Source organism: Sus scrofa, chromosome 11, assembly GCF_000003025.6.
Source record: "Sus scrofa isolate TJ Tabasco breed Duroc chromosome 11, Sscrofa11.1, whole genome shotgun sequence".
NCBI classification, from domain to species: Eukaryota; Metazoa; Chordata; class Mammalia; order Artiodactyla; family Suidae; genus Sus; species Sus scrofa.
Window position 1 is genome coordinate 1,152,229 of NC_010453.5, and position 20,070 is coordinate 1,172,298.

Below are 20,070 nucleotides of genomic sequence, written 5' to 3' on the forward strand. Positions count from 1 at the left end.
AACCTACACGTAATAACTCTCAGGAAAAATAACAGCTTGCAGCTGACATCATGTACATAGAAAAATCCAAAAAACCCACTAAAAATACTATTAGAGGAGTTCCCATTGCGGCTCAGCAGTAATGACCCAGACTAGTATCCATGAGGATGTGGGTTTGATCCCTGGCCTTGCTCAGTGGGTCATGGATCTGGCGACGCTGTGAACTGCGGTGCAGGTCGCAGATGCGGCTCAGATCCAATGTTGCTGTGGCTGTGGTGTAGACTGGCAGCTACAGCTCCAATGTAACCCTTAGCCAGGGAACGTCCACACGCCTTATGAGGGTGCAGTCCTCGAAAGACCAAAAAAAAAAAAGAACAAAAACCCCAAATGGGAGAAAATATCTGAAAATCATTTATCTGTTAAAGAATTTTTTTCATATTTATAGGTCAAAAAGAACTCTCAGAACTTATACATTTTAAAAAGACAAATAACACAACATAAAAATGTGCCAAGGACCTGAAAAGACATTTCTCTAATGATACAAAAACGGCCAATTACCACAGGAAAAGGTGCCCGTAGCATCCCCCACGAGGGCAATGGACGTCTAAGCCATGGTGCGGTCCCCGGTACCAAGCAGGATGGCTAGAAACAGAAACGTACCAAGCGCTGGTGAGGGTGCAGACGAAGAGGGGTCCTCGCCCACGGCAGTGCAGCTGCTGAGGAAGACATTCTGGGAGACGCTCACGTGCCAAGTACAGAACCAGCCTACGGCCCAGCACCTCCACTCCCGGGTGAACGCCCAAGAGAAATGGAAGCGTACATCCACTTAAAACCTGCACACGAGTGCAGGTTCCCGTGCGGCGCAGCAGGTGAGGGCCCGGCAGCGCTGCAGCTGCGGTGCAGACCACGGCTGCCGAGCAGTTCAAAGCCGAGGTAGGTGCTCACTCCCCAAAACCCCGAAAAACAAGAACGGTTGTACACAAATGTTCATTAACAGTGTTGTTCTACATTGAAGAGTATTTTCCAAAGTAGGAAAAACCTCAGATGACCATCAACTGATCAGCAGATGAACCGAAAAACAAAATATGGTTTATCCATACAATGGAGTATGATTTCACGATTAAAAAAGTACCGATACATTCTACAACATAAACCTTAGAAACAAGCCACATGAAAGATGCAAGGGGCAAACCCCCCAGATGGTATACGATCTCACTTAAATAAATGGCAGAAAGGACAAATCCACAGAGCTAGACAGTGGATTAGCAGAGGCTATGGGGGTGGGGGGGTAAGAGGTGGGGGCACGGGGGACAGCGGGCGGGGGTGGGGGGGAGGAAATAAGCTGCTGAAGGGTATGGGGTTTCTTTCTGAGTGATGGCCACACACGCCTGTAAATAAACAAAAGGCAAAAAAAATATTGTATTTTAAATGAAAGACCTGCATGACACACGAATCATACCTCGATTTTTCCAGTAGTAAGGGGGAAAATATCATTGCTGGAGCTTCAACATTTATGCTATGTCCATGTCTTTTACCAATGCCAAACCTCAGTTTCTGAAAATTATCAGGTAAGAATAATCAACGTTTTAGTGAAAAGACCTAAGATGTCACGTACTAGGTAGACCTTTTCGACGACCGATTATAAACGTGAATCTAAAACCTTAATGTCCTCTGTATATGACCACTCCCCACCTCCTTCTGCTTTGTACAGTTCATCTGATACATTACGAAAAACACATCCTAAGGGAATCTAAATCACGGAGAATATAACATTAAATATTCTAGAGGCTAGAAAGAAAAAAGAAAACATCGTCTAAAGGCTACACTAGGTAATGTTTATCCCAGTCAGTAAACATTTCCATTACTTTTTTTTTGTTTTTTAGGGCTACACATATGGAAGTTCCCCGGCTAGGGGTCACATCGGAGCTGCAGCTGCTGGCCTCCACCACAGCCACAGCCACAGCCACACAGCATCCGAGACATGTCTGCGACCGACACCAGAGCTCACGGCCATGCTGGATCCTCAACCCACTGAGTGAGGCCAGGGAATCGAACCCGCGTCCTCGTGGATGCTAGTCGGGCTGGTCACCACTGCGCCAGGACGGGAGCTCCCCTCCATTACTCTTACTCAGGTGAAGCTACCAGCCGGCTGTTTGGGTGGGGAGGTCGTGGAGCTTGCAGGCTCTGGCGCTCCGTCTACATTCCGCCCGATGTCCCGGCCTCTTCCCGGCCTGGCGCAGGGCGAGTCACCAGGCCACCGGGAGGAGACGGGCACTCGGTTCCCGCTTTCCGCTTTCGGGGAATCTGAACGCCCGGGTCAGGCTGCGCCGAGGGGCCGCCGTCGGCCCCCCGGGGCCCTCCCGTGTCGGCGGGGGCGGGCAGTTCTGCCCCAAGCTCTCGGCGCCACCCCCCACCCGCGCCCCCACCATCGGGGCCCACCCCGCCAACGCTGCTGCCGCCTCCCCGGCCTAGAGCAACGCCCTTCCCCCTGCAGACGGCCCAGCAGCAGCGACCGGGCCGGGCAGCCAGGGTGGGACCCTCTGCTCGGCTCTGCTCACGGCGAGAGCAGCGCCAGCCAACATCCATGCAAGGGCTTAACCGCTCTCTCGCAACCCCAGCTTTCTAAGGGCCACAAACCCTGTCATATTAAAACGCTTAGACGCCTTGGAAAAGTCCATGTAGATAGTAATAAACCAAATTCTCTATGCAGTTGTCATTCTTGAGTATTCAGTTTCCACTCAAGCCTGACACGGGGACGTGACACTCAGTGGGCAGCTCTCCCCGTCTCCTCCTCAGCGTCACCTCCTGCGGAAGGAGACCTCAGACCCCACACTGGGGCGCCGTCAGGCCCGCCGGGCCAGGAGCGGCAGTCACCCAGCACTGGCTAACTGTATACCCAGGCCTCGGCACTCAATGGATATATTTCCCGCCTTCTAAGTAGTTTAATAATTTAAAATCATTTTCCAGGAGTTCCCGTCCTGGCTCAGCGGTTACCTGCTGGCGTTGCTGTGGCTGTGATGTAGGCTGGCAGCTGCAGCTCTGACTTGACCCCTGGCCTGGGAACTTCCATGTGCCATGGGTGCAGCCCTAAAAAGCAAAAAAAAAAAAAAAAATCCATCGAATGCTGATTTCCAGCACTTTGCTCCTACACTTCAGACAAACCTGGACAAAGCTGCTCAAAGCTGCACTTAACAGCTGAGAATCCTGGGTCAGGAAGGTGACACCCCACCCGCCTGCAGCGTCCTGTCCGCCTCAGTACCCAGCTGCAGCTGTGTCTCAGCAGCCACACCACCGCCCCATGGACACTACAGCATCACATTTTCTGCCCTGGGGCAATCAACAGGCTCATCTCTCCTCTAAGGACAAAACCCAAGGGAGCGCTCCCCTGGCCCCGACTCCCAGCCCTCAGGCTGCCCCAGCTCGTGCTCCAGAGCCACCCACACCACACGTCCCGCCGCATCAACCAGCACCACCACACGGGCCACTGCGCGGCACGCCTGGAACCGCGTCCCCACAGGCCCACGCCCATCGTCCTCACTGCTGAGGCCCGCTCCGTCTGGGGGCCGGCGCCCTGCCCTGCCCGAATGGCCTGCGCACCCCCTCTGACTGCCCGCCCGACAGCAGTGCCTCGCCATCCTGGCGCTGCCCTCTGCATCTCGGGGTGCGCTCCCACGGCCTTGACCTCACCCCCCTCTGACGGCAGGCGGCTGGCCTCCAGAGGGTCTCGCCCCTGCAGGACGGTTCTTCAGAGGCTCCACTGAGTGACCCCGCCTTGACCCGGTCCACTCACTTCGCGGGCAACTCTGGCTCTTCAGTACCTGCGGTTACAGAACCTGCACTGAGAGACCCTCGGAACACGTCGTGACCCTGCACACGGAAGCCATGAGATGTGCCACGCGCCGCAGTCTTTCGGGGCGGGCTTCTTTCCCTGGGACCTGACGTCCCCCAGTTTATCCACCCTCCGGCTTCAGCAGCACCAGCCGCCCTTTACTGAGGAAAAGACTCGGTTACACGGGTGAGCCGCATCCACCCGTCAGCCGATGGACGCAAGTTGGTCCCACTGTGCGCCTAAGACGAATACTACCGCTAGGAGCATTCATGCACAGGTCTGTGTGTGGCAAACCCCTGCCCTCGGGCATGAGGAACGGCCTGTGGGGGCTATCCGCCGCAGCACCTTGGCCTCCACCACGAGCTGCTCACAGCTAGGACAACCCACACGGTCTCCAGGCACGGCCAGCGTCCCAGTGGGCGCAGTCACTGGTGACAGAACCAGTGCGCAAGGCCAGCCACCTAATCCTGACCGCGGACAGTCTCTAAAAGGCAGGGTGAATGCTCCTGCGTATTAACAAGTACCTAGACACCCGACCCTGTATCCCCGCTCAAGACCCTCTGAGCAGATCAAGCTCCACTGCCGAGTCAGGTCAGTTGGGTTTTCAATGACATTTTAGAGTCCCTCTCTGTCAGCAATGCCCAGACACTTCGGCAGGATCTGGTCCCTGGCCCAGGACCTTCCACGCGCCACGGCGAGGAGGAAGAGAGGGCGCGAGGGAGGAAAACTACCTGCAAGGCAACCAGGGTCTCAAATGCACAGAGACAGCCACCACTCCCCCCAGGCCACCACCTCAAGTACCTCCTACCCCAGCAGCCGCCTCCATCCTTCCGGTCAACAGTCACGCACCGGGATAACCAGACAGCCACAGGCTTAAAAGAATGAGGTTGCATCCTATGCAGAAGTCAACTCAGACGAGATCAGAGACTTCGATACAGAGCCTCGATGTAAGAAGTCAGTCTTAGAAGGAGACACAGCATGAGTCTTCATGACTTTGAATCAGCCAACAGTTTCTAATATGACAACAAAAGAAAAAAGATAAACTGGATATCATAAAAATCAATATTGTATGTGCTTCAAAGTTCACCTCCCTTTTGGTGAAGATACAACTCACCAAAAGGGAGGAAGTATTTGCAAATCACTTAACCTGCTAAGGGGCTTGTATTCGAAGATACAAAGAACTCTTACAACTCAATTTTTTTCTTCTTTTTAAGGTCACACCAGCGGCATACGGAGGTTCCCAGGCCAGGGATCAAATCGGAGCTCCAGCTGCGGGCCTACACCACAAGCCACAGCAACACAGGATCTGAGGCACGTCTGTGACCTACACCACAGCTCATGGCAACGCCAGATCCTTAACCCACCGAGCGAGGCCAGGGATCAAACCCGCATCCTCATGGTTACTAGTCAGGCTCATTACCACTGAGCCACAACGGGAACTCCTAAAACTCAATTTTAAATAGACAACCCAATTTAAAAATGGACAGAAGGATACAAATACGCATTTCTTCAAAGAAGATACACACATGCCCATGATCCTAACCACAAAAAAAAAAGATGTTTGATACATAAACCATGCAAATCAAAGTCACAATGAGATACCACTCCATACGAACTAGGACAGTCATAAATCAAAGACAGAGAGTAAGAGTGGGCCAGGAGGGGAATGCGGGTGGGCACAGGAAATGGTGCAGCCACCTTGGAAACGGCTTGGCGGCTCTCTAAAGGGGAAACAAAGGGCTGCCTTAGGATCCAGCAGCTCCACTCCTAGGGACCCTCAGGAGAAATGACAGTATGAGATCACACGGAAACTTGGACTCCATGAATGGCCACGGCAGGTTGTTCCTAAGAGCCGGAAAGGTGAAACAACCCAAATGTCAATCAACTGATCGATGAGTAGGTAAAAACGCGGTACACCTAACAACACAACACCAGGTGGCAATAAAAGGGGACTTAGTGCTGGCGGGCGCTGCCGCATGGATGAATCCTGAAAACCTCGGTACCCAAAGACCACGTGATCCAGGACTCTATTTCCAGGACCTGTCCAGCAGCGAGGCAGAGAGGTGAGGGAGTGCCACAGGCTGGTGAGGGTGTGGTACCAGAGAAGGACCAGAGCTTCTTTTGGGTGATGAAAATGCTCTAAGACTAAGGACAGCGATGCCACACAAAACTGTACCCTTCGAATGGCTGGACAGTACGGCATGAGGAACACATCTCAATAAAGCTGCTATGGAAACAGCCAACTATCGGTGCAGAGGAAACCAGGTGAGCACAGGCACCGGTACGGCGGGTCTGTGCACAGATTTTCTTTAAGGGAGCTCAATTTTTAAATCCCTAAACATTTAAAAGAAAACTTTTAAACAATTAGAGTGAACTCTTCAAAGAACACCTAAAATAAGTCATTCATTCCTAAAAATTTAAACCCTAAGTTGCTTCAGTTAAAATTTAGACTAGCGGGAGTTCCCATTGTGGCTCAGTGGTTAACAAGTCCGACTAGCAACCAGGAGGTGGCAGGTTCGATCCCTGGCCTTGCTCAGTGGGTTAAGGATCTGGTGTTGCCATGAGCTGTGGTGTAGGTTGCAGACGCAGCTCGGATCCTGAGTTGCTGTGGCTCTGGTGTAGGCGGGCGGCTACAGCTCTGATTAGACCCCTAGCCTGGGAACCTCCATATGCCGCTAGAGCAGCCCTAGAAATGGCAAAAAGACAAAAAAAAAAAAAAAAAAAAAAAAAAAAAAAAAACTTAGACTAGTCGGGAAAGAAAAGGCGTGGGGGTGGGGGGTTCCCGTTGTGGCGTGGTGGAAACAAATCCGACTAGTATCCATGAGGATGCAAGTTCGATCCTTGGCCTCGCTCAGTGGGTCTTAGATCCGGTATTGCCGTGAGCTGCGGTGTAGGTTGCAGATGTGGCTCAGATCCCAAGTTGCTGTGGCTCTGGCCATGGTGTAGGTCAGCAGCTGTAGCTCCAATTCAACCCCTAGCCTGGAAACTTCCACAGGCTGTGGGTGCAGCTATAAAAAGGAAAGAAGAAAAAAAAAAAAAAAAACCTTACAATAGGACACAAAAGTCAGCTGGAGGGGCAAAAGCTGGAGCAATTCGGGTGGCAAAATAAATACCGACAGCAGCAGATTACGATGCCTTCTAAAGAGTAAGAATTCTTACAAAAATAAGAGTAAGTGAGAAGGGAAACCTCTTTACGGCAGAAAGAGGGCAAATAAACACAAAAGGAGAAGCTGGTATCAGAAAAACCACCAAGCGGCAAGGACAGAAGTAGCTGGTCCAGGCAAGGAGCACCCAGAGCTGCTGCCGCCCAGGCCGAAACTTTCAGCAGGAGCCGGACACGGAGCGTCTTCAATACAGCACCACGAAGCACGAGCCGTTACTCCACCCCGGAAAGCTGGGCGGACAGCACTGAACCCTCCCAGAGGGGACCCAGCGGTGTCCCGCGCCTCCTGGCAAAGCGGAGCCGCAGGGCCGGTGTTCCCGGCACAGGGAGGGAGCCTCGGGGGATCAGGACAGAGCCCCACAGACCACACTCAGGGCTGCGGCCAAAGTGACAGACGGACACACTTCTAGGACGTCGCACTCAGGGACGACAAAGAAAGTGGAGGGCCGTCCCAGATCAGAGGACGCAGGACACCTACGCGCCCCGTCCTGCCAACAGCTACAAGGCGGGTTCCTGAGACCGCGGACAGGACGGAAGGCAGGCTGCCGACCGGTGGCAACAGTGGACCAGGTTAAGGGTCCTGCTTTTGAAAGTTACACCAGACTTTTGTAAGACCCTCGCCTGCAAGAGCCGCAGTGCGATGGCGACATTTTCGGTCACAAGAAAAGGCAGAGCGAGGGGCTCAGAGGTACATGGGTGTCACGTCTGCAGGTGCTCTCCAAGGGCGGGGGCGACGTGTGCCGAACCCCCCCCTACACACACACACGTGTGCGGTGTCTGTGGCGTGCGTGTGCGTGTACACACGACCTGAGTGTGGCGGGGAGGGGGACAGAGAGAGAGAGAGAGACAGAACAGTAAATGGGATGAAAGGTGAACGACCAGTGAATCCTGGTAAAAGGCACAATGAGGCTACGGCCATTCCTTCAACTACCCTTGTATTTCTGTAGATTTAACATTAGATCAAAATGAAAAGATATAAAGACGAAAGCAAATCACAAAAATCCTGACTCGGAATTGATACTGATCATTTCACAGACTCATTTAACATGGTACCACCCTGAATGCGCAAGTCTGTGTGTCAGAAATACACAGCGTTCTTTCACAAGCGATGGCTGCTAGTCTGTCAATCCTACAGCACAAGTCGTCGTTTAAAAGGCCCTCAACTCAATATATTAACTAAGTTAAACAGGATCGCCAGACCTTTTTAAAGACAAGCGAGCAGATCTCCAAGTAACGGCCAAAATGCGAAGCCATGCCAGGCCTGGGCTCCTTGCAACTGACGACCTTCCTCAGCACTGGCAGTGGCACCCGCTTTCATTCCACTGCCTTATTCTTCCTCCGACAAGTAAAGCCGGTCCACTTGGCGGAGCCCTTCACGGCAGTTCCACGGGCCAACCTCAGCTACTACAGGAGCGCCGGCAGTCCCCACAAGACTCGCTCGTGGGCCGTGGCACAACCAGGACGCTGAATGCTGCCAAGTCAAGTCAGGACCTACTGTCCTTTGCCAAAGGAATTCTCTCCCTCAGCAGCACTGGAGCCGCGCTTATCATTTTTAGGTGGCAGGTTCTCCAACGCTTTATCTCCAATACCTTATAGAAATACTGTCTGTGTGTATCTTTACACACACTGTGTTTCCAAACTCCCAGCACTGTTTCCCTTTACAAAATAGTCACTCTTCAGCCAACTGAATTTTCCCCTAAAACAGAGACGTTAAAACTGGCTACAATACATGCAGTGTAACCTTCATTGATTTTTCCCTACATATGTAATTAGTGTTGTGATAGCTCCATATGGTCTGTTACTTTTTAAATCTGTCACAAAGTTTTTCAACATTTTTTTCTAACAAAAACTGGAGCAAAAATTAGACCGCAAAACACAAAGGGAAATTGTTTTCAAAAGCAAACTTAAGAAAATACATGCCTCTTAACAACCAAGGCAAATAGACTGGAGCCATAAAGCTGGCAACGAGAGAAAGGTGACCGGAGCCTGGGCCAGGAGGACGTGCCTGGCCTCCCTGGGGCTCGGCCAGGAAGCAGCAGCCTCCTCTGACCACCCGAGAGCCCCTGGGGCCCGTCCGAGCCCTGGCGGCCCCCACAGCACCCCACTTCAGGCCCAGTTCCTACTAGGGAAATGAATCCACTTAAAAGCATCCCACCCCTCCAAGTCCCACAACTTTACCAGCCACCACTGTGTGCGGACACAGCAGCTCTTGGCTCTGCTGGGATCTGGAGAAGCCTCATCCGAAATCACTGAAATGGCTGGCTGTCTCTTTCCTATTTGCTTCTCCTCTGCCTTTTCCCCTAAATAGGTACCCCAGCCTCCCAAGAAAGGACAGACTCAAGACACCTAGAACGGGCTAAATGGCAGTCCCTGCCTCCGTACCAGCCGGGGCAGAGACCGGCGCACAGCCGACGGGCAGCTTCAGTCAAGCAGATGGCGACATAGGAGCTCACCAGCTCTGAGCGTAGTCTTTGTCTGCTTGGGGTGGGTTTTTTTTTGGGGGGGGGCACATCTGCAGCACTGGCGAGTACCTGGGGCCAAGATCAAACCCACGCCGCAGTTCCGACCTGAGCCCCCGCTGCGTCACGCCAGACTCTCAACGCACTGCACCAGCGGGGACGTCCCTGGGGTGTATTTTAAAGGCGCTGCTTCACTCGACGCGCTCAGCCGTCCCTACCCGCCTCCGCACGCGAGAAAGCGCCCACAGGCAGCTGAAGCTGGAACCCGCGCCGTCTGACTCCACTGTGACATGTCTGCGTGGCCCAGCACACACGACAGCTTTCAATCCACCAAGGGAGTGACGCTTCTACCCTGACACATCCTAAACTTTGAACTGCTTTCTAACAAATTTTGCCACTTTAAAAAATGAGGGAAAAGAAAAAAGCAAATACTTTGTATCTATAATATAACCCCTTTGAACTTAAGTAATGTTACTAATAATTTGCTAGAAATATAATTTCCATACTTTTATGGTGGGAAAGTCCGTCCTAATGTAAAAGTTATTACTACCTTATTATCTACATTTAAATATGTGATCCACAAGATCAAAGTGGAGCACTCCAGAACAGCCTTAAGGAAAGGCGGTCAGAATCTGAACGCAACGACAGGTTACAAGGAGAAAAGGATTCAGCTTCTTGATAAACCTGCGCCCCCCCCACCCCCCCACCCCGAGACCTGCCACCCCTCAGTCAGCAGCAGCCCTTACCCACCAAACGTCTGCACTCACTCCACCCTCCTCTACGAAGCTGCAGGTACAATTTTCAATTTTCTAAGGGGTCCACTGCACTGCGGACTTCTACACCCGAAGAATTAAAACTCTCTCTCTAAAAAAGACTCTTCTCTCCAAAGTGCTTCCTAAACCTGCGGAGGTCAAGGACTCCCAGGCGTGGTTCGGCCCTCTGCGAACAGCGCCGCACATCAAGTGCTCGGTTGCTAAAAGGATATGGTTTGGAGGAAGAAAGTTCCAGCTCAGGACGTGGTTGGCGAGGGCAAGGTAGCGCTGGAACACGGACGACATCTGGGCGCTGAGGCTCTCGCGCCTGCTGAACTCCTGAAGGACTCCCACGGTCAACAGGAAAATCTGGCGCAGGTCTTCTTCCTACAGCAACAAACCACAAACATCTCTGGGTCGAAAGCTCACGCCAGCGTGTTCCCTCGCAGAACCGTGACACAACACAAATAACCTGAACCTCTCCGGGGGAAAACATCACTTCGTCAGGGCCGTTGTCCATGTTCAGGCCTGCGCATGGCTTCTCGCGCAGGACGCTCTCAAGCGAGGCCGGCGGGGACACATTGACTCCAGCACGGATGCGACTTGCAGAGAAGCCAGGCTCGGCAAGAACCACAGAGCCCAAGGGGTCAGTGGCTTCAGTGTGGAGCCCTCGGATTTAAGCCAGTGCCTTCACATAACTTGACTTCAGAGCCAAACAATACACACGAAACAAAGAGCCCACACCATCTGCAGTAACAGTTAAATACACAGCCTTCTCTGGCACCTTGCCAGGCCTATTTTTAAGGCCAGCAAAGTCCCACCAATTGAATTAGTCTATCTAAACACAAGAAGAACAGAAGCTAAGAACCTTAATAATAGGAGCACTTCCTTTTGGTTTTGTTTAAAGACTCCAATTAAACAATCGTACATCATCAGCTATGTTCACCAAATCTACAGCTTTCTTTCCTTCATCCCATGAAACCGCAACACAAAGAAAGCTTCAAGGACAGGCTACCATTCAACCCGATAAAATAAACGTTCTCACTGCATTAGGAACAAACCGAGGAAAAAGTGAACGAGCTAATGATTGAAATGTAAGAACAAAAGTACCAATACCTGAAAAACTCTTTTGCAGTTGCCATGGAATTCCATACTCAGTCCAATGTTGCTAGTTTTGCTTGAACTTGAGAATTCACTCAAGAGTGCAGTTAGAATAGAACAGGCCAAAGTTTGCTGTAATTATTTGATAACAAATAACTGTGAGGCATTATTTCTCCAATGCTTTGTTTCAATACAATATTTATTCAAACATAATGAAACATTTCTATTTTTATATCTTCTATCACAGCTTCAGATCTTACACCTAACAGTCAGAAAACCAGATGTGACAAATAAAGATGGGCTCTCCTTTCCAAGTGGCCTCAAAATCGGTCACAGTGCCTCAGCTCCAGTCACACAAGCCTTTGTGAGACGGGACCTCAGGACATGCCCACACTCAATCACCGAGGACAGGTGATATTTGAAGATGATCAATATTTAATGGACTGTTGCATTTAATTCACACAACAGCCCCATACCCCGTTTTGCCCTTGAAAGAAGTGAGAGCCAAGGCCAGCTGGGACCACGCCCAGGCCTCGGACTCCATGCTCTCTCTGGAGGCTGGAAGACGCACCTCCAAACACAGGAAAAGTGAAACAGACTGTACAGTCTCCGACCTATCAACCAGGCAGGTCTCGGAAGTTTTTAAAATTGAAAAGGATGCTTTTCCTTGCCAAGGGCTCTATCCAGCAGGCTCCCACCATTAGCTCACAGCCTTCATTCCCGGACTCCGGAGTCAAGGTGCCACGACAGAGCGGACACCGATCACCCTGGCCCGTTTCCAGGCGCTGGACAGAAACATGCACCCTACCTCTGAACAACCGAAAGATTAAAGTCAGGACGGGACTGTGTATGCAAGCTTATCCGACAGCTGAGCGCAGTCCTGCCCGCCCACCAACTGGAACATCTTTGCTCAGAAATGCTTCTGATGTCAGTACCTTGACCTTACAGATGCTTATCTCGGCAAATCTTAGCAAATACACATAAAATTAAATTCCTCAAGATTAGCCTGAATTGATAGGTGAAGACGAACGATGGTTACTCAGGCGACTAACATACTGTTTGTCTATTTCTACATATATCTAAACTGTCCCTCCAAAAAAAACCTGAAAAAGAATTCAATTGCTATTTGCCTCTTACTCGTAACTAAGCTCAGTATGATGTATAATTAACTTTTATGATGGCACTCTAGCCCACAGATGGAAGCAGCTTCTCAGATTTTCTCCACCAAGAAGCCCGAAATATAGAGAAGACATGCACGTGCCTGGGGAACCTGGGAGGAGAGGGACCTGGCTGCCTTCAGCCATGACAGAAGTCCTGACTACAGCGAGATTAGCTCAAACACACACACACTCACACACCCGCAGTTTATGCTTGCACTTCCAAATCTACTTCTGTTTTAACATAAATGTCCCCTTCCACTCACTGTTCGAGAAAACTCTGAGTTTACCTGCCTCTGCGTGGACCCAGGCATAGGAGAAAGAAACCAAGCACTAAAGGGCCACTTACAGAGAAAGCATTTACTGCTCACACGCTTCCTCTCACGTGGAAAGAGACATCAGAAACTCATCAAGTACAATCCCCTTCATTTTTCAGTTGAAATTGTAGTTTAAAAAAACATGATTTTCTGGAGTTCCCACTGTGGCTCAGCGGAAACGAACCTGACTGGCATCCATGAGGATGCAGGTTCAATCCCTGGCCTTGCTCAGCGGGTTAAGGATCTGGCGTAGCCATGAGCTGTGGTGTAGGTCGCAGAGGGGGCTCGGATCTGGTGTTGCTATGGCCAGCGGTTACAGTTCTGATTCGACCCTGAGCCCGGGAAACTACATATGCTGCCAGTGCAGCCCTAAAAAGACCCCCCCAAAAAAGGCTTTCTTTACCCTGCTGTATAGCACAGGGAACTATATCTAGTTACTTGTGACGGAGTATGATGGAGGATAATGTGAGAAAAAGAATGTGTGTGTGTGCATACGTATATATGTATGACTAGGTCACTTTGCTGTACAGCAGAAACTGACAGAATACTATAAATCAATTACAACAGAAAAACTAAAAATCTAAGAAAATAAATAAAAATTGGCTTTCTTTGAAGATGGTGATTAATGACTGCAGTGCCAGCAATCAGAAGTTCACAGATATATTTAAATAATACTGGGGTCAACCATGAACACACTTTTTAAATATACCGAGGCTGTGGTGGGGAAAGTGGGTAATACTGATTTCTAATTAATGAAATTCAGTAAGAAAAGGTAACTTACAAAGATCTAACACAATGGATTATAAGATGTAATGACTCTGAAAACAACTTTTTCCCGTTTTTGCTTTTCTCCTCCCCTTTCTAAATAAGACTCCAGGTAATAGAACATTATGAACAGATACCTAAGTGGTTAAGAAAATATGTCTGACTATAAAGGAAATTAATTCTAGGATCTCAGATGAAATAATCTATTGGAAACAGGATTCATGTACAACTTACAGGGAAATGTGCAAGCTAAAAAGAACCCAGAATTACTCATTAAACACAAACTCGGCTCGGATCCCGCATTGCTGTGGCTGTGGTGTAGACTGGCAGCTGCCGCTTCGATTCAACCCCTAGCCCAGGAGCCTCCATATACTGCAGGTCCAGCCCTAAAAACAAACAAGAAAACATAAACACAAACTTATCATTCTACAAACAAATTATCTATAATAGCTTTACACAAGTAACTTAGAACTTGCCACAAACTGTTTAGTGCCGAGCTGTAGTCACCACAAAACAGCATATTTTTAAACTATGATACATTTAAATTTTCAGTACCACACCTCTAACGAATGAAATAAAATGCACCCATAATAAAGCTTTATTCTTATGCGAAATAAACACTTAGAGGGCACGTGCATGTGTCTGTGGTCAGTGAGCAAAGGAGCAGGGCAGGAACCATAAAAGGGGAGGACCCTCCCGAGGTTCCTACAGCTTAGAAAAAGGAGTTCCCGCTGTGGCGCAGCAGGTTAAGGATCCAGCATTGCTGCAGCTGTGGCACAGGTCACAGCTGCGGCTCAGGTTCAATTCCTGGCCCGGAAACCCCCACATGACATGCATGTGGCCAAAAAAAAGAAAGAAAAGAAAAAGGAAGAGCTTCTTAGTCTCTTTAACTATGAATTTCCTCAGACCAACCAGGAGATGTAGCAATAAGGCCAACTTCCCCAGGAATGAGGCGCAAATCCACCCCAGACACCTAAAAGCAGGTATGAGCGTTCTTATTACATGAGAAGAACAAAACGCATTCTTGTTGTAGACTTAGCTTGCTGGACATAAGAACATCTCATTTTTAAATAGCTGTTTCTTCCTACAAAAATAACCATCCACGAGTTCCCATCATGGCCCAGTGGTAACGAACCCAACGAGGATCCTTAACGACGCAGGTTCAATCCCTGAGCCGGCATTGCCGTGAGCTGCGGCATAGGCTGCCGACATGCCTCAGATCCTACACTGCTGTGGCATAGGCTGGCAGCGACAGCTCCAACTCAACCCCTAGCCTGGGAACTTCCACGTGCCTCGGGTGCAGCCCTAAAAAAAACAAAATTGAAAAAAAAAAAAAACATCGAGAGGTTACTCCTGGAACATTTGTTTACAGCTTTCCAACTTCTAAATGAAGCTATACATTATTTATAATTTCAACCAATAAATTGTTTTGTATTCTACTTTTTCGACCTTATATTTAGGAGATAAAAAGACAAAATTTTCAAGAACAAGTTTGTTCTTAACAAATTTACCACACAAAGGCTTAAGAAATACATAAAATAAATTATGCAGCATTTCCCCAGAAATCAAATATCCTCACTTAGACTTATCTAAAACAACCAGCTTTTTTTTTTTTTTGGTTTTTAGGGCCACACGTGCAGTCTATGGAAGCTCCCAGACTAGGGGTCAAATCAGAGTTGCAGCAGAGGGCTTCACCACAGCCACAGCAACGCCAGATCTGAGCTGCATCTGTGACCTGTGCTGCAGGCTATCGCAAGACCCGATCCTTAACCCACTGAGCGAGGTCAGGATCAAACCCACAGCCTCACGGATACTAGTCGGGTTTGTAACCTGCTGAGAAGTCTCGACCAGCTTTTAAAGAACTAAAATTTAGTAAGATATCTTTATCATTAAAAGGTAACAGCTTAATCACTCTTTAATTTGGAAGCCCTGTAAGGATTTGAGATTCGCTTCATAAACACTGATTATTCTATACGACTTTGCTCAGAGGTGCCAAATTAGAAATACCTGGAGAATGATGAGTATTAAGCACTGATAACACATGAAAAGAGCAAAGCATGCGACACAGATCAACAAAGCACTTCCTCCCACAGAGAAGCCAAACATACCAGTGTGTCTAGGATGCTCTAATTACCCAATATGGTCCTTCATCTCCACTACCAACGACACATCAAATCTCCTTAGAATACAGTGGCTTTCAGAGCAGGTGCAGTGCACGGTCATGAAGACACCTAGGGAAGCAGCCAAAGGAAGTCCCAAGGGACGGAAGGGAAGGCTCCTTCTCGAGACCGACAGAGGGAGGAAGCGGTGGTGCCCAGGTGTCTGCTGCTCTTACCCTCACAGAAGGTTCCTGTCCGGCTGCTTCAGACAGGTTTCAGTGCTCAGCTCAATACATGACTTTTTATTTTGGCTACACCCATGGCAGGTGCAAGTTCCTGGGCCGAGGATCCAACCTGCTCCACAGCAGTGACCTGAGCCGCCGCAGTGACAAAGCCAGATCCTTAACCTGCTGTGCCACCAGGGAACTCCACACCTCTCCCCTCTACAGATCAGCACCTTCCGCGCTGCTGGCGCCTCTGACTTCTGTACTGGAGACACTGACTCCAAGCCTTCAGAGTGGGGAATGTCAAAGCGACTATCTGATAAGCAGAGCGTTATGAGGGTCTGACACTGAAGTTAACAGGGATGAGACCAGTACAAGCATCCGCAGCAGAAATCCTAGGCGTCTCAGAGGTTAACTCAGGAGTTCCCGCTGTGGCGCAGCGTGTGAAGACTCTAGCTTCGTCTCTGCAACGGCTCAGGTTCCATCCCCAGCTGGGCACAGCAGGTTAAGGATCCAGGGTTGCTGCACGTGGGGAGCAGTTTGAAGCTGCAGCTTAAATTCAATCCCTGGCCCAGGAACTCCCATGTGCTGTGGGCACGGCCAAAATAAAAAAGAGGTTAACACAGCAATGCTTCACTTATCCAAGATCATAAAGCATTAAGTTAATATCTGTTAATTTTCTAAAAGCAGCAAAGACTCTGAATGAAACTCACCTCATGTAAAATTTTCTGAAAGAATTATTTCTAAGGCAATTATTATATGACATAATAATAAAGAGAATCTATTCAGACAGAGGGTTTTTTCACTGCCTGCAACAGCTGGAGCCAGGGCTCTGGGCTCCAGGGCCCTTCTCAGCATCCTGTCAGGCTCTGTCGCTGCTGCTGCTGCTGCTGCTGGCAACTGGACCAGCAGTAACGAGGGGTCCGACATTGACAACTTTCATTTTCAATGAGTTAGAAACCAAATAATCACCTTTATTCAAACTATACCCCCAAACTTCTCAATAAAAACACTCTGTGTGGGACCCTTTCAGTTCCAATACAAGAATCTAAAACTAACTGTTCAGATAAAGACGTCAGAAAATCCGGGCTCCGGCAGTCCCGGACAGCCCCTTCAAGTAACTGAGGGTGCACCAGCCCGTCTATCGTGGCCTCAGATGTCTCGCCTGTGAGAAGGGCTGTTACCCTCCACGCTGCAGAGTTTGTGTGACTGTCCCGAGGCCCCAAGAGAATGCGAGTGAAAGGACTATGAGAACGTGACGGGTTCTGATGAGAACGGTATTCGCATCATTACCATGAATATTAACCTATTCTGGCTTCTTTAGTCCCACCGCGTGCTTATTATATAAATTCTAACAAACTGAAATGACAAGGTAAGTTATCAACTAAAAAAAGAAAGCCAGGCGTTCCCACTGGGGCTCAGCAGTATCAAACCCAACTAATATCCACGAGGACACGGGTTCCATCCCGGGCCTCCCTCAGTGGGTTAAGGATTCAGTGCTGCCGTGAGCTGTGCTGTAGGTCACAGATGCAGCTCGGTTCTGGTGTTGCTGTGGTGTGGTGGAAGCCGGCAGCTGCAGCTCCAATTTGACCCCTAGCCTGGGAACCTCCATATGCCACAGGTGCGGCCCTAAAAAGGAAAAAAAGAGAAAGCCAAGGGAGTTCCTGCTGTGGGATAAAGGATCCAGCACTGCTGCAGCGGTGGCACAGGTCACAGGCACGGCTTGAATTCAATCCCATTTGCCACCGAGGCAAGTGAAGGAAAGAAGGGGAGGAGGGAGGGAGATAGAAATAAGAAAGAGATAAAGTGCGAGAAAGAAAGGGAGAGAGAGGAAAAAAAGGGGAAAAAAAAAAAGGAGTTCCTGCCGTGGCGCAGTGGAAACGAATCCGACCAGGAACCATGAGGTTTCGGGTTCGATCCCTGGCCTCGCTCAGTGGGTTAAGGAACCAGCGTTGCCGTGAGCTGTGGTGTAGGTTGCAGACTCAGCTCAGATCCCACATTGCTGTGGCTGTGGTGCAGGTCGGCAGCTGTAGCTTGGCTTCGATCCCTAGCCTGGGAACTCCCATTTGCCATGGGTGCGCCCCTAAAAAAAAAAAAAAAAGGAAGTGGGGGACGGAAGGAGGCAGGCAGGCCAAACTAAAGCATCACTGGAGTGACAGAGCAGGTCCTCACTGCCGGTCACTTGGATTAATAAATCTGACACTTCATCAGCACAAAGGAAGCTGAGACATGAATATATGGCGTGTTCCCTATTGTTTTAGTTGCTGATGAATTTCAAAGATGTCAATTATGTAACACAAGGAGAAGAAATTCAATGAGGTCTCAAAGTTGTGGAAGAATCTACTGTTTTCTTTCACTGAAGTACTAAAAATGCACAGGAAAACTCGCTGGCTAACAGCTCAAGCAAGAGCTGCCTTCACATGAAAAATGTGCCGTCGCACTGTCACGTCCAGTAAAAGACATTAATTTCATGACAGTGGGAAACACAGCCTTCAGAGAGGGCCTGCCCCATTCTCCACGCTCTGTCACGGGAACAAGACATTCAAACACGAGCCCCAGCTGACAGAAAGAAGTGCTGCTCTTCAGAGAGAGGACTGTCTCCTATAATAGCCTGGCTCTTACCCCAGAAGCGCTCCTACCAAGAATAAACTTTATGACAGGCTGCCGTACAGAGAGCGGACCTCCAGCTGCTCCTCTGGGCAGACGTCAGTGAGCGTGGGATAAGAGAGATGAAGCTGCTATCACATCCAGGCCCACGAGGGAATTTCTCACCCACTTCTCAGGGGCAGGCAGACAGGAAGAGAGGAGGCTTCAACACCAAACCGAACCGCTTTAAAGCGATGCAACATTTGCCTCCTGCTTCCACAGGAAATAAACCGCCATGAAATCAGTTCGAAATCTCGCCCCTTTCCTGAGCCAGTGAGGTCCCCAGAGCCATGCCTCCCAGGGCTGAGGCCACCTCACACTGAGGGGAGGCAGACGGCTGGGGACAGCACAGCACGGAGTCGCAGCACGGGCCCCGTCCCTCTAAGCAAGCACACAACCCACAGAAAACTGCACTGAGTCTAAGAAACACAGCCTCCTGGGAAATCAAACATCAGTGGAGAACAAAGACCATAAGATACTTCTTCAAGTGTTTAAAGGAAAACTAATGTGCTAGTTAAATTTTTTTTTTTTTTTTTTTTTTTTTGCCTTTTAGGGCTGCACTGGTGGCATATGGAGGTTCCCAGGCTAGGGGTCCAACTGCAGCTGCAGCCGCCGGCCTACACCACAGCCACAGCAACGGGGGATCCGAGCCGCATCTGCAACCTACACCACAGCTCACGGCAACGCCAGATCCTTAACCCACTGAGTGAAGCCAGGGGTCGAACCTGCATCCTCATGGATGCTAGTTGGATTCGTTAACCACTGAGCCACAACAGCAATTCCAGTTAAATATTTTTGAAATACACAGTTTTCATTCACGGATAACAGCGTAAATACTTTCTCCTGATTTTCAATGCTTCAAATATAATTTGCCGTATGTGTGATTTAACACACAGCTCATGTCCTCAGGTTCTATAAAGACAGGGCTGGGAGAACAGCCGGGAGATCGGCCTAACACCTGCTGAGCGCCTGCTACACGGACCAGTGCTGTTTTCCCCATCTGGACATGGATGTTTATTTTACGTATTAGTAAATCAGCACCTAAAGAAGCTACACAGTTGTTTTTCAAGCACAGGGGATGCGTGAACCTACAAAAAACTATACCAAGAAAGCAAGCGGGAAAAGGCAGACTACACAGCATCTCTGGTCAATCGGGGCTGATGGCAGCATCACTCTGGATGGGTAACAATTACCGGTAACAATCCATGAGGTCATCCAGAGAGAAGCACGGCCGCTTATCTCTTCAGGCGTCTCCTAAGATCACTATATAAAGTTTCCAGTCAGTATTATATCAATGTTCTGATATATTGATATTTTACATTCTTATCAAAGAGACTGCTATTCATGTCTCTGGGAGTAAAAAAAAAACCTTAAGTCAACTCTTGAAACACTCCCACAAATTCTTAACAGTCCGAGAGGAAGACAGATACTAACGTGCGTGCCAGGCCTGTGGCCTGCGTGTTTAACCCGCTCAGTGAGCGCGAGTGGCCGGGGCAGGCCTTCCGGAGGGGCCGTGTGAATGCGGGAATGCTTCCTACGGCCCCGCTTTTCAGTGTGACCACCAAGGTCCACGCATCCT

At 49.5% G+C, this 20,070-nt stretch overlaps 1 protein-coding gene across 7 annotated transcripts in view; it reads right to left on the minus strand.

The window, feature by feature from the left end:
* The window catches only part of XPO4 (exportin 4), a 103,875-nt gene that overhangs the window by 47,959 nt on the left and 35,846 nt on the right, over window positions 1–20,070 (minus strand). For all 7 annotated transcript variants that reach the window (XR_002336598.1, XM_021065441.1, XM_021065440.1 and 4 more), the window contains 2 exons: window positions 11,299–11,415; window positions 10,416–10,569 (listed from right to left, as the gene is read on the minus strand). Coding sequence is in view for 6 of the 7 variants with exons in the window: in XM_021065441.1 (XP_020921100.1) it covers window positions 10,416–10,569; window positions 11,299–11,415 (271 nt within the window). In the remaining variant the exon portion in view is untranslated. The remainder of the gene's footprint in view (window positions 1–10,415; window positions 10,570–11,298; window positions 11,416–20,070) is intronic.